This window comes from Paramormyrops kingsleyae, chromosome 12, assembly GCF_048594095.1.
Source record: "Paramormyrops kingsleyae isolate MSU_618 chromosome 12, PKINGS_0.4, whole genome shotgun sequence".
NCBI lineage: Eukaryota > Metazoa > Chordata > Actinopteri > Osteoglossiformes > Mormyridae > Paramormyrops > Paramormyrops kingsleyae.
The window spans coordinates 29232272-29254269 of NC_132808.1; the positions used below are offsets into that span (position 1 = coordinate 29232272).

Consider the following 21998-nt stretch of genomic DNA (forward strand, 5'->3'; position numbering starts at 1 on the left):
ATGCATAGAAGCACAAGAGAACGAGTAAACAAAAGCTAAAAATCACTGCAAGAAGTCCTCCATAGTAGCTCCGGGAAACACCTGTATGAAGATTTTTTTTGTACTGTTATTTGAGCCTTATTTGATGCATAATTTTCCATCAAGAACTTAAATTATCGCAGTAGTGTGCAAAAGGCTGCCTTCTGTTGGCTCATGCTGAAAGCACCGATTTAGCATTATTACTGTTACTAGTGTAATTTAAACACCTTGCACTGATCTTTACCTGTAAAGACAAATAGGGTCGGCCATATTGGTTTAATGCCTCACATATGTATGAGGGCCCTACTAGGAGGCCCTAGGGAGGAGGGTGTAGTGTACCATCGTCAGATTTATACATGTCAACTTGCATCTGGCAAGCTAACGCCCGGCCACCTCTCAACTACATGAGCGCACTGCTCCACAACATTCTGACAACCCACGTGTAAACCTGCTGTTTATCTAAGTTATTGGTTTATTAAATATGACACGGGTGGGTAGTATTTGTGATTTCGCTTACTTTACCATTTCATTCTGTTGGTGTCCTTGAATTTATTTGTTCCTGGCCCTGCGCATGATATGACTGCCCCCTAGCTACGAGGATGTAATTGTCTTCTTTGGGAAAGCTGCAAAGCAACAATTGCAGATTATAACAGGTACATGGCATTTTGGTTCACTTTTATAGACATTTCCATTTCTATTTCGAACTAGCACATTCTGGATTATTCAAACAAATAATGTTTGTTATGGTACGATCTGGTTGTGCTACGTTGCTACCTGTCTCTATAAACAGAGATGGGTAACCTGGTGCTAACATTAACGTGAGGTAATGGCATTAGGCTGTACTGATTATAATTTGAGATCCAACTTACTGTATCAACTTAAGCCACCTTCTTTTCACTTTTTCCGAGGTAAAAAACGGCAAAAGATAGTTTTGTCAACATCATTCTGCTTTTACAACACGGTACGCCGCACTAGTTTGGACCCACAAGTGGCATGATGACGTAGCAACTAGCCATCCCAGACAATGCTGGTGTTTTTTTTTTTTTTGTCAAAGATTTTGGCTTGATTTATGGTCTTGAATTTGTTGGATATAACGTACATTCTTTGGTGCACATTCCTCAAGATGCACGTAAATTTGGTCCTTTGCATAGCATTTCCTGCTTCCCTTTTGAAACATTTTTAGGTAGACTTAAAAAGATTGTACATAGGCCCCACAACCCTGTTCAGCAAATTGTCAGGCACATCCATGAGAAACAAAGAATGGCAAAAAAGAAGAAAATATATATTTCCCCTTCCCTTAAACAGCTCCATGTATCTGGCCCATTGATTGAAGGACTTGGAGCATGCCAGCAGTACAGGCAGTACAGTTATGGACAGACACTCATTTCTTGTTCTCAAGGCGATGACTGTTTTTCAGTAGGGGGAAGAATTCTCATTGTGAGAAATATTTTACGCTCTTGTGAAGCTGTCACAGTATTATGTAATTTTTTTGAAAACTATGGATCTTTTTTCTGCTACCCAATTGACTCAACATACCTTGGAATTTACTTTGTTTACAAATTATCCAAAGACTTGAATGTTGTGTCAGTTGAAGAATTAAGGAGAACAATTGTCCTCTTGCCCTTTAAATCTGGATATGTGGCAATGCCACAGTTGCACTAGCCTGCTTATTTTTGCTTTTTTCAGCATGCTACCATTTGCTGTTGTGGAATTTTTGGCTGGTGGAGGTGTAGCTGTTGTACCTTGCAAGTGGTTTCCAGGACCAGAAGAAGATACTTGTTACTGGCCACCAGGAAAAGTCAACATCAGCAAGGCAGTGAAGGAAGAAATTGGTCCAAGCGCAGACTGGCCACAGTTTAAAGTTCGTGTCTTGGGAAAAGCAGGTAATGTTTTTAAGTAGTTATAATGATCTGATTATGATTGCCTCTAAATCAAAACAAACAATGAATGATAGCATTTCCTATTTATTATGTATCACCTACAGGAAACGATGCCCATGCAATAACAAAACTTTTGAAGTCTGAGGCAAACTCTGACCTGCACACAGAGTCAGAATCTGGAGGAGGAATGGGGAAAGGGAAGCGGAGAAGGAGGTAAGACTATTTCTCAATCATGACACATTCATGTACATTGGCGAAAAGTCCTTTTCTCATAACGCAATGATACTTTTGCATTCTTTCCGTGAGAAACATTGTTTTACACTAGAGTAAGTCAAAGATGTTAAGATTTGCTTCTGTTTCTTTTATGCTTTTCAAGGCCAAGAAACCTATCAAGTTCTGATGAAGAATCAGGCTGTACTAGGCATCCACCATCCGATGCTGGGCATCCACATCCTCCAGTTACAGAGAATCTGCTGTCAAAGGCTACTCACTCACTCGGCACCCGTCCCTTTGTCCAGTCACTTCCACCTTCAAGACCAGACACTCCCTGCAGACCTGTGCAAGGTGTAAGCTCTGCATTTACAGAGGGCATGTTTGCACGCCTCCTAACCATCTTGGAGGAAATCAAAGAGACACAGAGGATTCATGGGAAGATGATACAGTCGCTCCTCACGCAGCGTGACACGACCGTAATGGCAGTGGCAGCCGTCCCTGAGGGTTCTGTATTCACCCTGAAGACTGTATCAGATGTTGAAGCAATGGAACAGAAATTGGCAGACCCTACTTTCCACAAAGAAGTGGTATGTCAGAAAATGTTTATACAGCACCACATACTTGGAGTTTAATGAATACATGTTAATATGTCTGCTAAATGCTGCTAGTCAAATTGTAATCTGGCCCAGGTAATCTCCTGAGCCTGTTTCTCAAACATGGATTAAGGGGTAGTAATACACTAAAAGAGGACTTTGGTGATGTTAGTGAAGCCAATTCACCAAAATGCCAGTGTCCTGAGCTCTTGTAAATATGTTTTAAAATTGAATTGTCTCTAATAAAGAACTTTTCATGCCAAGTTGGCTTTTCTGAGCTTTTGACAAGCCTTAAAGCATGTTGTCTCCCCCTTTAATGATACCCTTGTATTCCCACAGGTTGCGGTGGTGGCAGATATTGGAGGGACTACCTTGGATGAAGCCACAAGAAGAATGATGGCCTTCCTTATGGACCACCCTTTGTCAAGAGAGTACAACTTTGTTGGGTGCCATGGAAAGCGAGAATTTTGGGGACTAAAACTAGTTGAGGTTATATACGGTATGTACAGAATTATCTGTCAAATGTTTGTATCAGATTGGATATCAATGGACACGGTCAAGCTTTGCAGATGCAACTGTTCCTCTTCTGTGCACACCCACACGCACTCCGTTGGCGCAAGGTTGTGGGTCTCCAGGGGAAGGCTGGGATAGGGTGGGGCGTTGAGGTGTATCACAGTGTTTCTGGAGTGGAGTTTGGGCTGCTGATAAGAAAGGATACTCCCTCTCTGCACCAGTCCGAACTCTGACTCTACAAGTGGTTTGTTTGCACTCATAGGCCATTGGTGACTACTATGGGTATCTAGAGGATCCAGTTCACTGTACACCTCTGCCACCCGCAGCACAGACAGGTCAGGAAGCGGCCCGAGCATTCCTCTCGTCAGGGTACTCCTTTGAATAAAGCATATTAAAAAATGTATGAATATGTGGAACTACACTGATGTACATGACAGGCAAGGTATACAGGTAAGTGTGTGTGTGTGTGTGTGTGTGTGTGGCACTAACAGGGCCAATAAGTCTGGAGATGCAGCTCTTTCACAGGTGAGTCAATGGTGAGTTGCATGTATAGATGGATAGATACTTTATTAATCCCCACGAAGGTTTGGGAACGACACTGCTGTAAAAAAAATGTATAATGTGATGTAATTAAGTGTGTGGAAAAAATGTACAATGTAATGCAATTAAGCATTAATTTACCATAAGCCGCCTTCCCACATCTGGCCTTGCACAGGCTTTGTGACAACCATCTTGCCAATTGGTCCTGGTTTTACACCCTGAGAAATAAATAAAGTGTTGCCAGTCTTCATTGTAAAATTGGTCACCTTAATCATCTTTGTAACGTGGGATTATGAAACTTACAGCAGTCCGAGGTTTGTGCCACTGTTGCTCCTCTTCAGTGCAGCTGTGAACTGGTGGAACCACTGGCACACTGAGCTGAGAGAAGTGAGCAGTCTGGTATAGAAGGGCAACTGTATGGTTGCACATTGCAGTCCCAGCCACACACGAGCAACTGCACCTCACCAAGACAACAGGCTTTGAATCTCTAAGAACGATCTGTTGATAGAAAAATTTCAGTTAGTACATAGAATTGGTAGCACATAACACATGCAATGAATGCAACAAAAACAGAGGCCATATGGAACTCAGTCATATTATGCAAATGTATTGCAAACTTGGGCAACACATAAAGAAAACAGGCCATATCATGGAAATGTTATGCAAACTTGGGCAATACTTTACAGTAGGTATGCCTATTCACCTCAACCTGATCACTGAACAAATCTCAAATTGTATCTGGTTAGTTAAATAGATAAGGAAGGTAAACAATTGTATCTATAAATCTAGCAAGTAATCATGTGAAATAGGCTAAGCGTAGTCTTTCCCACACCAAAGCTTGGCCCAAGTTTAAACAAACCTCTCTGAACTGAACAGCTGAGCTCAAACATCTCAGTTGAACCTGAACCAATATACTACCGTACTACACCCTACTTTCAGAGTATGAGGTTTTTCTGCCTTCATCATCGACTTGAAGCACAAAGCCCTCACGGATACCTCTCCTGACTATCTGTCTTTGACACTTGAATTGCAAACAACACAGATTATAGCAGAGAAGGCTACTTCAATACATGAAGAAACATAACATACATTTAAACATGTTAAGTTACATGTCAAAATGTATCCTGACACGTTAATATTTAAATTTGGCAGCTCGCTGAGACACCTTGAATAAAACAGCGCCATTTCTTCTAAGCTCTGAACCGGAAGTAGCGTAACCGTATTATTTGTAATGGCGGTGAATGTCTTACAGGTGTGCATAGAGCCTATTCAGACGCAAGCAGTTTTTGGACGTTTGAGTTGCAGTGCATCATGGGATAAATATTTGGGGTCCGGACTTAATTCTTATGTATTTGTACATCTATACACATCAGAATGATAAGGAGTGTCTCCAACAACGTACCTATAGGCAATTTGTGGACGCTACGGTCCTGATTTCAATTTTTTTGTCCCAGGACTAGTTGTGAGCAAAAAATTCAGACATCGCATGCGTCTGAATTAGACAATGAAGGAGACCTTCAGTACCAAAGGGCTCTGACCATGCTTCGGTTTTTCACGCGCCGGGTGTTAGAATGTGTTGATGAACAAGGGTCAAGGGAAGCGGGGACTTGGAAGGACGGGAGCTATAAAGGTAAAGGCACAGAAGATGCTGAGAACACAGAATAAAAGCTCAGTAGGTCGCATGAAAACAACAATACCTGACATAGAATGTGGGGGCGATCCGGGTATTAAAGGCAGTGGGACAGGTGCAGTCACTTAGTCGTCTGACTAGGGGAGGTGTGGGATGTGACAGTAACGTTCGCAAATTTCTTAGAGGTGCTATATACTGGGTTTTATTAACATTGAACATCATTAGGGTGACACAATTTCACAATAAGAATACATATGCAGTGCTTGAAAGGATACAAACAAAGGTTGCTGTGTCTTATAGGGCTGAGGTAATACTACAATTGGCACCAGGTTTTGGGTTGCAGGCTCCTACGGCCTAAGAGCTATTGAAAAAAAGGCTAATTTTAGAGAGAAAAAAATCATATCAATTAAACAAAGGGTTAAAATCGAATGAAAGTTGCCGTGTCCTATAAACCTCAGGTAGTAGCGTAATTTGCACCCATTTGGGCGTCATAAGCTCCCATTGCCTATAAGCTATTGAAAGAAATCTATTTACCCGCTTTTTCCTTTTAAAATGATAATTTAAAATACAATAAAGTGTTAAAAATTAGTAAAGTTCACTGTGTCATGTATATGTCAGGTAGTTGTAGAATATGCCCTAATTTTGGAGTTATTGAGTCCCATATTGCATTGAAGTTATTGCAAGCAATCAGTATTTTATTATTCTGACAGTAATTCGTTGACGGTCCCTAAATCAGCGGTGAGCGAGCGTCTACGAGGCTGTGGAATTGATCTGGACGTCTTTCGACCACCTTAGGCCGGCTAGCGTGAGTGAAGCACCGCCGCTAAGTCTGGAGAGTGTGGATCTGAATATCCGTCGAATATTCAACCTAAAACTGATTTCACCTCGGTCATTTACCCTTTAAAATATCAATGGTCTAACTTTCACAGCTGGTCGCGTACAAAAACTCGCGAACTGTGTAATATCATATAAATATATAATAATCACACACACACTATATATATATGTCATCAATTTATTGTGTCAGTCACATAAACACGAATAATATGGAAAAACTCAGAAATAGCAATAGTGGCAAAATAATGAGACGCGCCTTCTTCTTGGAGTGGTAAACAGAAGAACTTTTAGCTATGACACTGCATTTTGTGAAAGACGCCCCATCTGTAATTACGTTGATTTTAGTTCATTGTGTTTCAATCACACTACGAATACTTACAAAGCGAAAAGCTTCATGCCTAATGGCCCTTTCTGGATAAAATTAGCCACCCCTGTGCTAATACAATACTTTGCAGTCTGAGAATTCTCCCTATTGCTCACTACAGACAGTTACCGTCTTAGTCGATCTAATGTACAATCATACTCAGGGCCACTGTTGCCAACTCCTCAGCAAGGAAAGTCGCTATTGGTTGTCTCAAAAGTCACTAAATGACCCCATCGCCTAATTTGCATAATGTGCATGTAATTATAATGGACGCTGTAGGAGAGAGGAATAATGTCGTGGGTGAGACAAAAGGTGGTTAAAAAACACCCTAAATACGTTTAGAACTACAAATGAACTTTCTTCTGTCGTTTCTTGTTTTTTATATCATAATTCCAACCCTCCTCCTATATCCGGGCTTGAGACCGGCAAAAGTGACCCCAAAGAGACACTCTGATGGAGTTACTTAATCTTAAAAACTGTCATTTAACAGTTTTTGGCAATAAGCCAGGGCAGGGACAGCCAGTGGTGCCTTCGCGCACGCGCGATTCATTTGCAGCGGGAAAGTGAACGTCTCCTGCTTTGACTGCTGCTGGGCGGGGCTGCTGCGTGAGGACTGTCCGCCTGTGAATGCTTTGGGACGGGAGGGGAACCCACGGCAGCACCCGCTGCTCGGTGAGGAGAGTAAGAACGATACGTGCTTCCACGTCAGAGTCTCCATAAGTCTCCAATAACACTAGAAAAAGTCGCTAGATTTGTCGCTAGTCGCTTTTTTGAAAACGAGTCGCCAGAGAGGTCTAAAAACTCGCTAAATATAGCGACATGGTCGCTAAGTTGGCAACACTGCCCAGGGCTCCAGATGGCGACTAGTTTTTTTCATTCCAGTCGCCGGTGGAGACTCTCTCTCTCTATCTAAAAAAAGTTTTAAAGTTTTTAGCCAAACCGAAGCAGGGCATTATCTGACACGCCCACTCTGCTTCAAACGTCATCTTGCTAACTTCTGACTTGTGAGAAAGTGACAGAAAATGAGATGAAAGAATTAAAAATAAAATTCAATGCAGCATATATGATTTCACTGGAAGAAATACCATTCACAAAGTTTAAATCTCAAATGCTGCTGATGAAGAAGAATGGCATGGATGTGTCAAAGACATATGATAATGATACAGGATGTGCAGAGTTTGTAGGTTGCATTGCAGGTGAATTAAAAAGAAATGTGCTGGAAGAAGCTTTAAAGGTAAACTACATCTCTGTTATAACTGATTGTGGAACAGTTTGTATGGCGGTTGGCAACCAGCTTTAACGGAGCATTACTGCCACCGACTGGACTGGAGTGTGGAACAGGACACTAGGCTTCCAACGGAGAGAAAACTAGATATTAATAATAATAATAGAAATAAAAATGATAAAAATAAATAAATAGGAAAAAATACACTACATTCGCTTGATCAGACCCCTTCAAAAAACCGAATATGAGTTTAAAGCAAGTGTCACTTATTAAAACTGGAAGCTGTGCCCCGCTTTAAACAACCTGGACCACGTGATGTCTCGATCTTTACGTCATCATGCCGCGCCGCCGAGCAAGCAACATGTTGTGGGATGGTACCTAAAAAGGCTTTTATGATCTTCTTGTCCTACTAGAGTGATATACCACAGTTCGGCCATATTGTTGAATATCACTTAATTTGCCCACTGCTGAGGTTCCGGATGAGCATCGCCTACACCTTAAGGTAATGGTCATTATATTCTGAAGCTCATCTACGGTGCACGGTGCGAACACCTTGGAGATCTTTTAAGATGTCCTTCTCTGTGAGGGAGAATGCTGACGTGACAGCTGTGGACAGAATGAGACTGGAGGAAATCATTTAAGGAAAATGAATCATATAAATAATTCAAGTAGAAATGGACGTGCGTGTTTAAGTGCAGATGGCAAGTTGACAGCATGGACTATTATTATTATTATTATTATTATTATTATTATTATTTATTCCGATGGTTCAAGCCTTGAATAATTTGCAACAGAAGGTGTAACTAAAGTTTAGTAATTATGCTAAAGACTGTAATGAAAAATATTACATTCGCTTTTTTGTCCATCTTACCATTGGCTGACCATCTTGAATTTGGTGTTTATCTGATTAAGAAACTGCCTGATATTCGCGGGTTGAAGATTTACTCCAACGCAGCTGATACCGTATTTAGTAGTAGGCCTACATGTATATTATTGGGCCAACTTAGTAACGGTTTTAAGAAGCTGTTAATTTCCTCTATCGTTCTTTACGGCTGACACATACTGGTAGTTACATTTCTTTATTGTGTTTTAATATTTTTTCTTTGTCGGCATATGTGAGACGTAATATATAAATTATATTGAATAAATTACATGCATAACCAGCTCGGGTGTATGGCCTATTGGTAAAATTCTAAAATAATACATTTTACAAATTTTAGACCTACACGGAATTTGCTATCAACGTCAACACCAAAATTAGTTTGGTTTGACATTTTGCGCTACCATATTTCCGAAAGGAAATTTGTCTGTTAAGGAAATAGAATCTTGTAAAAAGAGTTGTACCGTGATTCTTTGGTCATAGTCAGTGACTGGTTCTGGTTAATCTAGATGAGTCTGTTAATGCCTGTGTGCATTGAGGTAAACAGGTTTGTCAAGTAGAAGAAAATTGTAACGAGAGCATAAGTCTTATTGCTTTTTTTTGTATAGTGCATATTTGCATTCTGTGTTCCATTTAGTGTTTGTCTAAGAAATATTTTCCATTCCTACTGTCACAAATGCTTATTTTGGTGGGAATGTCAGTGGTAGTCATTAAACAGACCGGTCAATTTGCAGTAACATTCAGAGTAATCTGTAGCTTACCTAAATAAACAGGAATCTGCAATTCTTCGCAAAAAGGTAACTCAGAATGCAGTTTCATGACGAAACATGACACTGCTTGGCTGTAATATTTTTTAACAGTGTGGCTGCCTTTTCATGAGGTTAGGCTGATTTTCATTCTACATTTCACACTACTGTATAACCTTTCATGCCATTTCTCTTGCCAATGATTATAACTGTGAAATACTGACCGTATTCCAGCGATTTTAATGGCAGTAAATCCTGTACATGAATCACAATGTCAGCAGTGACCTCACTGTTTCATGTCCTGAAAATATGGTTATACGGTTATCCAGGTTTGTTTTTATTGGGTGGGAAATTATTTATAATCATCCCATCTGGGATGTACCCCTGCCTTGTGGCCTGTGTTTCCCAGATAGGCTTCAAACTCCCACCCCCACCCCGACCCTGACTAGGTTAGAAGATGGATAGGTGGATTTTTTCTGATCAGCTGGAACTTTGCCAAAAATATACATATTGTGGGTTTTTTCCACTGGTATACAGGAACCGAGTCGTACAGTGAACAGACACTACTTACAGTGTGGTTCCAGCTCACTTCGGTTTTCCACTGCATAGGGGTCAGCCCGGTAAAGGCTGTGACGTAAAACCAAAGAGATGTTTGTTTACTGTACACAGTGTACAAGATTTTCCTAATTTTCTAGTACATCTATGAGAATCGCCGTGTTGTGCAAGCATAAAACACAGGCAGGGTTAGGCTTGGCTTGCGTAAATTTGCGTCACAAATCCATTCCGTTCAGCTTTTTTCAGTTGGAGGTTGGAAAATGGAAAATGTGTCATTTGTGATACTACTAATAATGTATAAAATAAACCCTTTTTTATTTCAGATAATCCATACCAGAACACCAGGTATCTCCCTGAATTTCAACCAAACAGATGCTGGTGAGGTAACCAGCTCGGTTTGGTCACTCTTTCAGGCCTGTTAGTCAGCAGCCCCATGTCAGCGCGGTTATGGCTTGGATATGGTTCACATACTTTATGACACGGTTCGCGGTCCAGCTTGGTTCTTGGTGGCAGTGAAAACGTGCCATTGGTTATAATTTAAAGTCAGGTATAGATTGATATTGATCTGGAGTTTCGTTTGCGATTAATTGTGTTGTTTGGTTATTGGCCGATTCCTACAGGGTGACATCGGGGTTGTTGCCGGCGGCGATGGCGGGCAGTAGGAGGACGTGAGCGTCCGGCGCCATGCAGCGGGAGGCGAGCCGGGAGCTGCGGCTGCCGGGCCTGGGCCCCCACGGACGGCACTACGCGTGCGGCTCCTGCGCCTCCTTCGCCAACATCGTGGTCACCTTCCCCCTGCAGAAGGTCCTCTTCCGCCAGCAGCTGTACGGCGTGCGGCTAAGCGAGGCGCTGTGGCAGCTGAGGCGGGACGGCCTGCGGAATCTGTACCGGGGCCTGCTGCCCCCGCTGCTGCAGAGGACCGCCACCACGGCGCTCATGTTCGGCCTCTACGAGGACGCCTCGCGGCTCCTGCTCCAGCGTGCCGGCGGACCCGAGGTTCTGACCCGCGGCGCTGCCGCCGTGCTGGCGGGGATGGCCGAGGCGGCCCTCACCCCCTTCGAGAGGGTCCAGACCCTCCTGCAAGACCACCAGCACCACAGCCGTTTTAACAACACTTTCCACACCTTCCGCGTGCTGGTGCAGGAGCACGGCGTCCGCGAATGCTACCGCGGCCTGGTGCCGATCCTGCTGCGTAACGGCCCCAGCAATGCCCTCTTCTTCACCCTCCGGGGCCCCATCAAACAGAGGCTCCCTGCGGCCCGGGGCCACGCCGGCCACCTCCTCAATGACTTCATCTGCGGGGGTCTGCTGGGAGCCATGTTGGGTGTCTTTTTCTTCCCACTGAATGTCCTGAAGACGCGGCTGCAGTCGCAGGTGGGGGGTGACTTCCTGTCCTCACGCCAGGTGCTGCGTACCATCTGGACGGAGCGGGGCGGCAAGGTGACGCACCTCTTCCGGGGGGTGCACCTGAATTGTCACCGCTCCGTCCTGTCCTGGGGCATCATCAATGCCACTTATGAGCTCCTTCTGAAGCTGATGTGATGAGATGGAGCCAGACTGACGATTTGGAAACTGTGGATCCATGTTGTACATCTTTCTTTTGGGACTTGTCAATCTTATCTTCGGGTGATTCTGCTGGAGGCTTAGAATCAAAGTGAAAGAGATGACTGGGTGTACTGGGAATGGAGGAGACTTCGTAGAACATTGAACTGTAGGCTTGTTTTGAAGACCAATGTTAAGTTGACGTGTGAAGTTTGGGACTTGTGGGAACTTAAGTGAAGACCAGATTATTTGGGTCATCTGGTGTCCTCATCTTCGTCGTTCACTCGCTTTGACAATAATCAATACGCCGTTTTTGTTTGTTTGACCTTTTGAGTTGTTTCTGTAGCGGTGTCTAATTTTTTTGTGACATTTCTTATTTAGAAGTGCAGGTTTTTATTCAATCGCTACTTTTTTGTGATAAAGAAAAGCATTAAAGCTCACAATAAAAACAGAACCTCTGAACGGGATTCCTTCTGGGCAAATTTCTAGACACGTTTGCATGGCCACTGATAAAAGAAGTAGTTTCTGTTGTCCTTGTGGTCAGGAATGTGTTGTTCTGAGGTGGAGCACGTTTCCCTTGCAGCCTGGGGAAGGCAGGAAATTGCCAGGACCACCTGAGTGAGGCAGTTCATTCAAGGGTGCTTTCTTACCCCCCCAGGATGTGAGCATTCTGGTGGCGGAAGCTCTTAGGGTCTGTGACCCATCTGAGTAATAGTTTCTTTCTTTATTAAACAAAATGGGCTTTCTGTTGCATAAGGAGCTGCTGTGATGCTACTTCCCAGAATCCCTTTCCTGTGGCTCAGTGACGGGACCGTGATGGATCTGCAGGAACATGTTGGGTAGTGCTCCCCAGAGGCACCTGGTTATCTGCGAACATGCACCGTAACACGTTCTGAGGTCGATTCCCGAGTGTTTCTTTCCCTTTTGTACATCAGCATATAGGAATTCTTATCTGCACTATCCAATCAGTAACACCCATCAGCATTAATGTCGCGGCAGCCGTACGGCTAGGTGCTGTAAGGGGTTTGTATTTATGGAATAAATATAGATGGCAGAAATGGCTGGAACGGAAGATGAAGGAAATGGAGAGTGTGGTTCTTGCGCAGCGTCAGCCTCTGTCTGGTTTTAGCCCCTAATGTGCTTCATTGCTTTCGGCTGGCGATTGGCTGGCAGTTCCTCCCCATCTTACTCCGTTAGACCCGCCGATGTTTCCTTGTGCGGATGGTGGGTATTGGGACGTTTCCCTGCCTTGGGCTCCCATGGGGTCGGTGTATGGGGCAACTTTCTGACCTCTCATAGGCTATGGCAAGGTCATGTGATGATTTATTTGCAAGTTTAATATCTCCACAGCTATATAAAGCACATCACCATATACAAAATATGCTTATTTAGTGTATAAGCGCATGCTTCCAGGAACAGCAGTTCAGCGTAAGGTGTTATGGGGCCAACTGTAATTTGCCAAAATAGAAAGCAAAACAGCTTTGTTTAATGTTATGTTAATCTAATGTTATGCGAACTTAGACATCAGAGAAGGTAAATGTATGGTAGTGTAAGGGGTTAGACAAAATAATGACTATGGACAACCATTCATTGCGGTCGCCTACGTATGTCTGATACATATAGTCTTGCCTGTTAGCTCCATAGCCTGTAGATTAACAGTTGATTTTCAGCTTGGCGTTGAATAATCTTGGGGTTCGTCCCTGATCCGTCACCCTGATCTGTCACGTAACACGAGCCTCATCCTCATCCGTGACTGTCGAAATGCTGCAGGACGGACCCTGCCCACCGCCAATCATTTCTTTGCTAGTGTAAACACTTGCATGATGAATAAGCTGCTGTCAATTAATGAGAACCTCCTCTGGCTGGGGAGGGCAATGTGAAGTGTTTTAGGTGTGAAGTAAAAAAAAAAACCTGAAAGTTTCTTTTTTTTTTGTCTTTTGAAGTAACCAGTAACCGTGTCACATGCTTTTGTCTGCAGTCTCTTAGCATCTCAGTGCCCTGCTTACAGCTACCGCTGCACTCGCCTTGGGTATTCAGTATGCAGTATGCAGTATGCAGTATGCAGATGTAACTGACTGTGCAAAATCTGCCCTCTAGTGGATGAATCGGGGGTGCCGTGTAGAGGGCGAAAGTTAGGACGACAGACAGGGGCCCTAAAAAATTGGGGACATAATTGGATTGATCTCAGTTGGGGGGGCAAAATCTCTCTACCCTTGCATCTTATAATAGTAAAATCTATCCATTTTTCTTTTTGCAGCAAAGAACCATCTCCTTGCGGCACAGGAGTGACTGACTGATATTTTGTTATCCCACGTTTCTCCTCAGAGTGATTTCTCAGTATCGATGGCCCAGACTGCATTGCCTTTGTAGGTTGTCAATCCTTCAGCAAGAGACCTTAAGGGACCCTGTCAGAGAATCCATCCATCCATCTTCCAGTCGCTTATCCTGGTCAGGGTCGTGACGAGGATCATTGTATTATGCCAAGGTGTATTCCTCCAAGCCGTACTGTCATTTTTTCCTCCTATCCATGCCGGACAGGACCGTGGGGTGTGTTGTGGAACGTTTCGAAGGAGCCCCGTCTGATTATAGCGAAGGAGGTCGACGGCGCCATCTTGTGAAATATCGCTGACATGACCACGCCGTCTCCTGGGGAAACAAGGTGACTTTTGCTGACTGCAGAGTTCAGCTTCTTAAATAATAGTAATAATAAAAGATCCTGCGGTGCCTGTCAGCTTCGATGCAAGTTAATTGCGCGCTGCTGCATCTTCATTAGCATAATGCACCCATAAATGTATGAGCTGCAGTCTCACTTTTTTTTACAGAAAGATGTTGCATTTACTTTTATACTCCAAGTGCAGGGAGACTCTGTCACCTTGTCAATCAAACTAAAGGACTCTTGGTCTATCAGGGACTGAGTGCTTACCTGATAGGTGCCTGAAAAACTTCAGCCAAACTGTGAAGGACCCCAGAAGGATTAATAAAGCATCTACTCTACTCTTTATCTATCTGTCTGAAATAGACAGACAGCTAGATGTGAATACAAACAGATAATTGTCTCTCTGTTACTCCACTCCAATCTAATCTAATCTTCTGTTATTTTGCGATCTGACTGAATAATATCTCCTCTCAGGCCCTTCTCGATTCCACCTGTGGTTGACACTTCGAGATCATGGGAAAAAGTTTTTACTGAAACTCAAAGTGGGTATTGAGATTTGACAGTATATTGAGTCTATTTTTCTCAAGGAGGTGCCCAATGTGTAGCCAATGCCCGACTCTCGTGTTGAATAATCGGCGGTGCAGTAGATTGATGATCTCTGTCTCCAACAAACCTTTACATGGATGAAGGTCAGTCTCAGACAAAAAAAAATAAAAATCAAAGCAGGTTTTATTTAAAACCAATGTTTAATTCAGCATAAAAACAGCAGTGATTGTCCCTTCATTTCTTAGACAGCTCACAGATATGGCTTTTAGCAAGCAGGATTTACTGTATCTACAGCTGTAATTGAGATTTGCACCGGAGCGCTTTGTATCATTGTTCTTTCAGTTATTAAAAAATAGATTTTGGCAAAAAAAAAACGTTCTCTACCAACCAAACCAAACATTTCCATATAGAACAGAATGACCTTTAACCTTAGAGCATCTTCAGTTATATATCTGTTTTCAGTATGAAATTAGGGTTTTGGCAGGAACATGACCATGTAAACATGTATGAATGACTCACCTACATCTGAGCTGAATTCAAGTAACAAATACAAGGTTCAAACAAAGATTTCCTCCATGGAAAATACAGTAAGAACCAAACTTAGGACCAGTTATCAATGTTTCTGCTGTAGGCAGCATGACAAGGACCATTCATAACTCCTAGCTCACGGTCCCAGTGCATCCATAATGACAGAATCGCTACTAAATAATAATCAGCTAGGTTTCATACTCGACTTACCAGCATCCTTACTTCAGGACATTGGATTTTGATTCTTGCTCTTCATGCAGTATAAGAATACAAGAGATTTTTGAACAAACAGTTCTGAAAAACTAAATATTTGCAAGTCCCCCAGCAACACTAGACACTTCTCCCAGATTACCCATTTGCAGCTCAGTCAATTCGTCAGCGTTTTAATCCTACGTATCTTCATCACAGGCACTGTGCTTCACGCCTTCTTCGGTAACGCAAGCCCTACTGCAGTTGTGCTTTACGAAACGAGAGGTTGCCGTTTCTCTGAGACAGACATTCATCTTGCCGTACTGTGGAAAGACATGGCTACCGTTTGTTGAATGTTAGAACAGTCTTGCAAGCCCCACCACCTTTTTCCTGAAGAACAGAACATTGCATTGGAGATATATATGTATATACAAAAAACCTACATAATTTTCAAGACAATGAGTAATTAAAGGTTTTTGTTTGCATTTGCATCTACATCTCATGCAATTATATCTTACACCTTTGGCCCATGTGAAAAACCAGCATTATCCCTTTAGCATGGAGCGTGTTCATATAAACCATGTATTGAAGAAACACACAGCCATAGTGGCTTAAAATTACCTTCTTCTCTTTAAATTATTGTATTAAACAGTTCAGTAGTTGCCATAATTACTGTATGTTAAACATTCATCCAGTGTTTACGCTAAATTAAAATAAAAAGAATAGGACAGCTTGCTTTAGCATGTTTCTTCACACAATCCATTTAACAGGACTATTGAATCAGGACATAAAAGATCCCTTCCCTGCTCATTACTTCCCTGACATCAGCCATTACAATAAGGTACTAAATAAGCTGAGGACAATAAATACATACATACGTATACATAGACTAAGTATGCAAGTGTCCAGAGTTGGTAGACAAAGTAGGAAGTATCCAGAGTTCATAGACAAAGACCAAGTATGGAAGTATCCAGAGTTCATAGACAAAGAACAAGTATGCAAGTATCCAGGGTTCATAGACAAAGACCAAGTATGCAAGTGGCTGGAGTTTGTAGACGAAGACCAAGAATGCTGTAGTAGGACTACATGGAGCTGCCACTTGTGAGTGTTTCTTCAGATTTGCATGTCCCATTTACTCGTGCGTGCTGGAATTTGGAGTGTACCTCTCAGGTACCTTTCAGGTACACCCTGTCTTTTGCAACTTGGCATAGGAATTTCTCTACCATAGCAAGTTCCTCCATTGCCTCCGAGTTTTCCTATCTCTCACAAGTGGGACTTGAGCGTTAGAGGTTGTAGGTCAAAGGCAGAATCAGAGAGCAGCGAGGGTGCAGTACAGCTGCGTGAGGCAGAAGACGGAGGCAGTGAGGGCAGTACATTGTCTCGCTAGCACTTTTATGCTGACATCTTGGCAGCTCTTCCTTCCACAGGCGAGCTCTGCCTCTTGAGAGAATTCCCTGTAGGCTTTGGTTATCTCCCTTAGGCTTCCCAGAACCTTAGTGAGGCTGCCCTCACACTGGCAGCAACTGGAGAAGCACAGACACATGCTGGCCAGCTGCACCAGGGTGTGGAAGCTCTCGCTCAAGGTCCGCAGCATCTCGTCAGGGCCCTGGCCCACCCGGATAACCCGCTGACAGTTGGACATCAGCTTGCGCGCCTCGGCATGGAGCAGGTGCTTGTTCTCTGAGAGATGTGCTACGCATGTTTCCCAGTGGTGCTGCCCCCGGCCCTGGGGCTCTGCCTCAAGGATGGTCAGCAGCTCCAGCAGATCCTGCTGCAGCAGGGAGAAGCCCCCAGGGACCCTATAGTGCCGACCGCGTAGTTGGTTGAGCACTTCCTGCAGAGAATCTGGTGGGCTGCAGTCAGCAGGGTCCAGAGGAGACAGCAAGGGGCTTAGTTCTGAGGAAGAGGAACAAGGGAGAACAACCCTGGAGAACGGAGGGATGGAGGAAGCGGGATACATGGAGGGTACTGTTAGGCACGTGCCCTCTCTTCCCTGTGTCTGATCCGGCATCTCTTCCTCGTCTAAATTTCTTCTGTCTGTCTGCCTGCTGAAGCAATTAGAATAACTTTGGCACCCGCAGTGTTCCTGGGGAGTCCGGGACACCAGCAGCACAGGTGGAGGCATAAATTCAACCATCCCCTTCGTGTAAGGATGGGGCAAGGGCTGAGGCTGCTTGGACTCACATGGTTTTAAATCTCTATATAGTTCCTTGGGTTCTTGAAGCACCTCAGTCATGTGATCCCCCACATCCTCTGACTCGTCCTCTCTTGACAGAATAGCAGAACCAATGTTGCACATGCCCACATCTGGGTGCTTACAGAGTTGTAACATTTTAGATTCTGATCTTTCAACATCGGAACATAAGCGATGACAGAATGTATCAGTGTCAGACCTGTTTTCTGTGACCACCTTCAGTAGCTTTGGGTCATCTTCCGATTCTTCAGTCGGCATCTCTATGACTTCCTCTGTCAGTTCGCTGGGCTCTTCCACGTCTGCAGTAGATGCTTCAGTCACCTCAGTGACCTCAGTAGCAACCTGGCTTTCGTCCATGTGTCTTTCTGAAGTGGTTTTGTCAGTGCAGCTGCCCAAAGTGTTGAGAGTTTCCTGGGACCTAGAGAGACAGCAAGGAAGCTTTCGGATCTTTTTTCGCAGAGCAGAGTTTGACAGTCGGCCCACTAAGCCTAAGGAGCGTCTTTGCGAATTTGTGTTTGTTGTTTCATTGGTTGTGACGCTACTTGCTTCAACAATATCTGAAGCCTCAGTTTCTACCAGCAAAATGCTTTCAAAACTAAGGGAAATACGCCTACTGGAGACCATGACAAGACAGCTGCTGTCATTTGTCCATTGGTCTGCAGTGACACTTTGAGACTCAGCCTCTAAACCTGCCTCATTGTCCTCAGCTCCTTGTGTCTCTTCTGAACTACGTGAGCTGAAGACTGAGGTATTAGTAGGTATGAATTGTGGACTATGTGTAAGCTGTAGGGGAGACATTTGAACTTCGGAGTACCTCGCTTTACCATCTTGTCCCCCAAGTGTACAACTCAGGGATGACTGCTTTTCTGAGGAAGGCAGCCCTTTATTACTGGCTTCTGAGCTGTTGAGGACCACACTGTCACTGGAGACTGTTTCTTCAACAGAACCAGAAAAATGTTCTAAACATTTGTTGCCGTTCTTGGCCTCTGGGTCTACTTGGCTATACTCCGCCAAAACCACAGGAGAGCCATTAAAGAGTTTGTACTCCAAAGTGTCTGGGTTCATCTCCAAGAGGTCAAATGAAAGCTGATTGTTCTGAATGAGCTTCTCACTTGTCGAGTTGCCAGGGGAACCTGGCAGATGAGAGCCTGAATGGATTGGTGGCTCAGGGTGATGGAAAGGCTCATTTTCTAAGGAACAGTTTGAGGGATCATTGTCAAACCTGCCCAACTGGTCCTCATCCACCATCTGATTCTCTCTTTCTGTCACAGGGAAGGACACTTGGGATGTGTAGTTCTCTGCGAAGAAGTGACGTTTGCGCAACTTTTTCACAACACTTGAGGTTGCTGGTGGTGTTGACATTTGGTCCCTCTCATTTTCCTCCCTCTCCTGCTCTGTGCAGCTGAGGTTATGCAGGTTCAGCGTGCGGGTCATGCCTGCTCTGTCCTTGCGGATCACTGTTAACAGACATTGGTTAATCTTTACTAATTAGCCTGGACATTTTTCATTTATAGTAGATAAAGTACTTCAGAATCTCTAAAACGCCACGATAACACAACATTAACTGCCTGAAAAGTCACAAACAAATTTCTTTAGAAAGAAGCTTATTGTAAGGGTCCTATTTATTTCTCAGCAGTTGTTTTGGACATCCAAAGTCATGCAATTAAGACATTATCTCACCCAGATTCCGAAATGCATCACTCTTGACCAACCAATTTTTTATGTACTATGACAAATTGAATTAATTAAATAGCTAAGCAAAAACATTACCTGTAATGTCTACAACAAACAAAAGAACTGACCTGAGGTCTCCTGACCAGCTGCTGAAGGTACGAATTTATCATTGGCATCAAAGAACTCGTCCTCTGAGCTGCTGTCTACAAAACTGGGTGAAGGCTGGAGAACAGGGGCTGGCCGAAGGTCTTGGGGCATGACCTGCAGCCTAGCCTGGGCCGGTTCAGGATGTTCGGGGAGGTCACCTACATCCAAAGTGAGAGCAGAAGAGGTGGGCCTCTCCACATCATCATCCCCCTTGGTAAGTCCACCTTCACTGAAGTGGCCTAAATTGATTCGCTGGCGCTCGTCCTCTTCATCAGTGGCCTCTGGGGGACTGGGGAGAGAGTCCGCCATGCTAGAGAAGTCCCTGAAACACAGGAAGGCCTCGTTTTTCTGTTCTGTATTCTCAAGACCATGGATAATGCCATCTCCATCGAGCTCCATTTCCAATATAGATGTGTCCAGAAGATAGGGATGACTGGCATCTATGCTCGAAGGCTCGCCGGCAGAGCAGGTCAGAAGGTCATCATCATCCAGGTTTTCCAAAGACTGGCTCCTGCTATGGCACAAGTTTAATGTCTCATCCTCTTCCTCGTTTCCCCGGTCACCTGCTGCTTCATCAGCTACCTTGCTCCCATTTGCTTCCACTTCTTCCTCTTCTTCGTTTTTGTTACCCTTCATTCCATCCTCCTCCTCTCGCAATGGCATCACCCTCGCGTCATCAATGGAGAAGTGAAAGTCGACCAGCACATTGCCCGAGCTGTCCACTATGGAGAAGTCATCTAGGTCACCACCATCTTGGGGGTAGCCTTCGTACACGCAACACAGAAAGTTCAATTCGAGTGATCTTGCTCAACCGGTGACTTAATGCTTACCCAAGAGTTCCCCCATTTCTTACATTCCTGGCGTCACTTGCTTACCTGCCTCGGTTGGGATGCGATACATCTTGGCAGGGCTGCTCCAGGAGAAAACGGTAAGGGCTGGGTCCAGATGCAACTTGCAGTAACCAGTTACTAGGCAGGAGAAGTCTTTGGCGGCAGCAGACTCCATCAGGAGGGTTATTTGCTGGGGCCACATGATAAAGAGGGCTATACATCATACTGGTATACTACTGTTACCAGAAAATTCTTTAACTATATATAGAAGCATAAATTTTGCAGGCATGCAGTGCAATATTCAGGGTCAGGTACCTTGACGTCCTGCAAGTAAATCTTGACTAGGCTAACCCTCTCAGACTCGGGGAGGAGGTCTACGCGAGTGATGCTGGTGAATTCGGTCAGAACGACGATGATGTTGAGCCTTTGGTTGATCACCTGGCTGATGCCGTATCTGGCTCCCACCAGGAGGTTAACCATGGACTCCCTGTCCTGGAACTGCGGAGCATGGGCACAGATGCGATCTGTGAATCCAGTCTGTGAAAACCCAGGGAGTGCTGCCAGCCTTGATATGCTGACGACAGCTTGTTCCTCCTGGAGCTGGGCCAGGTCGTCTTTGACAGAACCACATGCTTCTGACAGAAATTTCATTTCAAATTACAGGAGGTATAAGGGGACAGTAATTGGTTTAAGCTCAATAGTGCAGTGAAAATAAGCCTGAATTTAAATTGTTCATTAAACGGTCCCATCTAAAAACCAGAGCAAACCAACTGGCACCAGCTGCTACACAAACATAAGTAATGGCTTCGTATCGTGGAAAGTTGGGCCTGATACCAGTATGGTGGCGGTGAAGCACTTTCCTCCGTACGACTGCAGCTCGCCCAGCTGTGCCAGGTAGCTTAGGCGAGCCTGGGTTGCTGATATCACCTGTTCAGAAGAAGACAAAGTCCTTAGCTCTGTGGTGATGGTCTGGGGCATTTTGAGCAAACAAACGCCACCCTCGCAGACTTTCCAGTACCTTCTGTTTGGGATCCAGCAGGGCCCGAATCTTCTTCAGGTGGTAGCCAATCGCTTTCTTCAGATCTTTCTCACTCATGTTCCTCAGTAGGGTTGGTGAGATAAAGTTCTCAATTCCCCACTCCTTCCTACCAAAGATGAAACATTTGGAACAGTAAACACTAGACAGCTTCCATGCATAATCACACACACAGTAATTATACCGTTTATTGATTTCTAAACGGTGAATTATACACCGATAGTAACTCTGGGTAAATTATGGCTGGCCGGGTGATCACTGTTGCTACAGTACTTGCTGCAAGCTGTCGATACAGGACAGGCGAAGCTTTGGCTCACGTGATGCTCTTCAGGGAGGTGCGGTGAGTCTGGCCACAGCTGTCCAGGCGCTCGTGGATGTGCAGTGCGGCCAGGTGCAGTGCCGTGTTGCACTTCATCTCCACAGCGAAGCGCTCCTGCAGCACGTCGTTGACGCTCTGCGGGGACGACACATGCAGCAGACAGGCCAGTCTCTCACCGTGCACCAGGTACAGAGCCGCATCGCGTCCCGTACTGGCTTAACACAGCCCCCCGCTGAGGGTGAATGCCGTAACTAATGGGTTTACATGTCCTTAGGAGGACAAGGCAGATATAGCTGGAGCTAAAGAACCACAGGCCAAAGAACACAATGTCCTGAGTTTCCGT

At 44.4% G+C, this 21998-nt stretch overlaps 2 protein-coding genes and 1 long non-coding RNA gene across 9 annotated transcripts in view; 1 reads left to right on the forward strand and 2 right to left on the reverse strand.

Annotated features, from left to right (window-relative positions):
- Positions 1-3406: 3406 nt before the first annotated feature.
- On the reverse strand, positions 3407-4234 carry LOC111832823 (uncharacterized). Its single transcript, XR_002835599.2, has 3 exons — positions 4061-4234; positions 3899-3975; positions 3407-3592 (listed from the first exon to the last, which is right to left on the reverse strand). It is a non-coding gene; the product is annotated as an uncharacterized lncRNA (long non-coding RNA).
- An 853-nt stretch (positions 4235-5087) lies between these two features.
- LOC111832802 (mitochondrial nicotinamide adenine dinucleotide transporter SLC25A51-like) lies at positions 5088-12003 on the forward strand. 4 transcript variants are annotated; one of them, XM_023790511.2, is made up of 3 exons: positions 5088-5387; positions 6098-6192; positions 10615-12003. In XM_023790511.2, the coding sequence occupies exon 3, from the start codon at positions 10679-10681 to the stop codon at positions 11534-11536; it is 858 nt and encodes a 285-aa protein (XP_023646279.2). In that variant the 5' UTR covers positions 5088-5387; positions 6098-6192; positions 10615-10678; the 3' UTR covers positions 11537-12003. The 4 variants fall into 4 exon arrangements, with proteins under 4 accessions (XP_023646279.2, XP_023646294.2, XP_023646286.2 ...); XM_023790526.2 differs by lacking the exons at positions 5088-5387; positions 6098-6192 and adding an exon at positions 7112-7269; XM_023790518.2 differs by lacking the exons at positions 5088-5387; positions 6098-6192 and adding an exon at positions 7112-7260.
- Positions 12004-14919: 2916 nt separating this feature from the next.
- The window catches only part of LOC111833449 (FERM and PDZ domain-containing protein 1-like), a 28832-nt gene continuing 21753 nt past the window's right edge, over positions 14920-21998 (reverse strand). For 3 of the 4 annotated variants that reach the window (XM_023791738.2, XM_023791744.2, XM_023791728.2), the window contains exons 11-17: positions 21654-21790; positions 21319-21445; positions 21135-21227; positions 20616-20798; positions 20346-20490; positions 19452-20234; positions 14920-19106 (exon numbers count right to left, since the gene is read on the reverse strand). In XM_023791738.2, the coding sequence (XP_023647506.2) occupies positions 16765-19106; positions 19452-20234; positions 20346-20490; positions 20616-20798; positions 21135-21227; positions 21319-21445; positions 21654-21790 (3810 nt within the window). In that variant the 3' untranslated portion in view covers positions 14920-16764. The remainder of the gene's footprint in view (positions 19107-19451; positions 20235-20345; positions 20491-20615; positions 20799-21134; positions 21228-21318; positions 21446-21653; positions 21791-21998) is intronic. The other variant, XM_072697918.1, reaches the window with a different exon arrangement.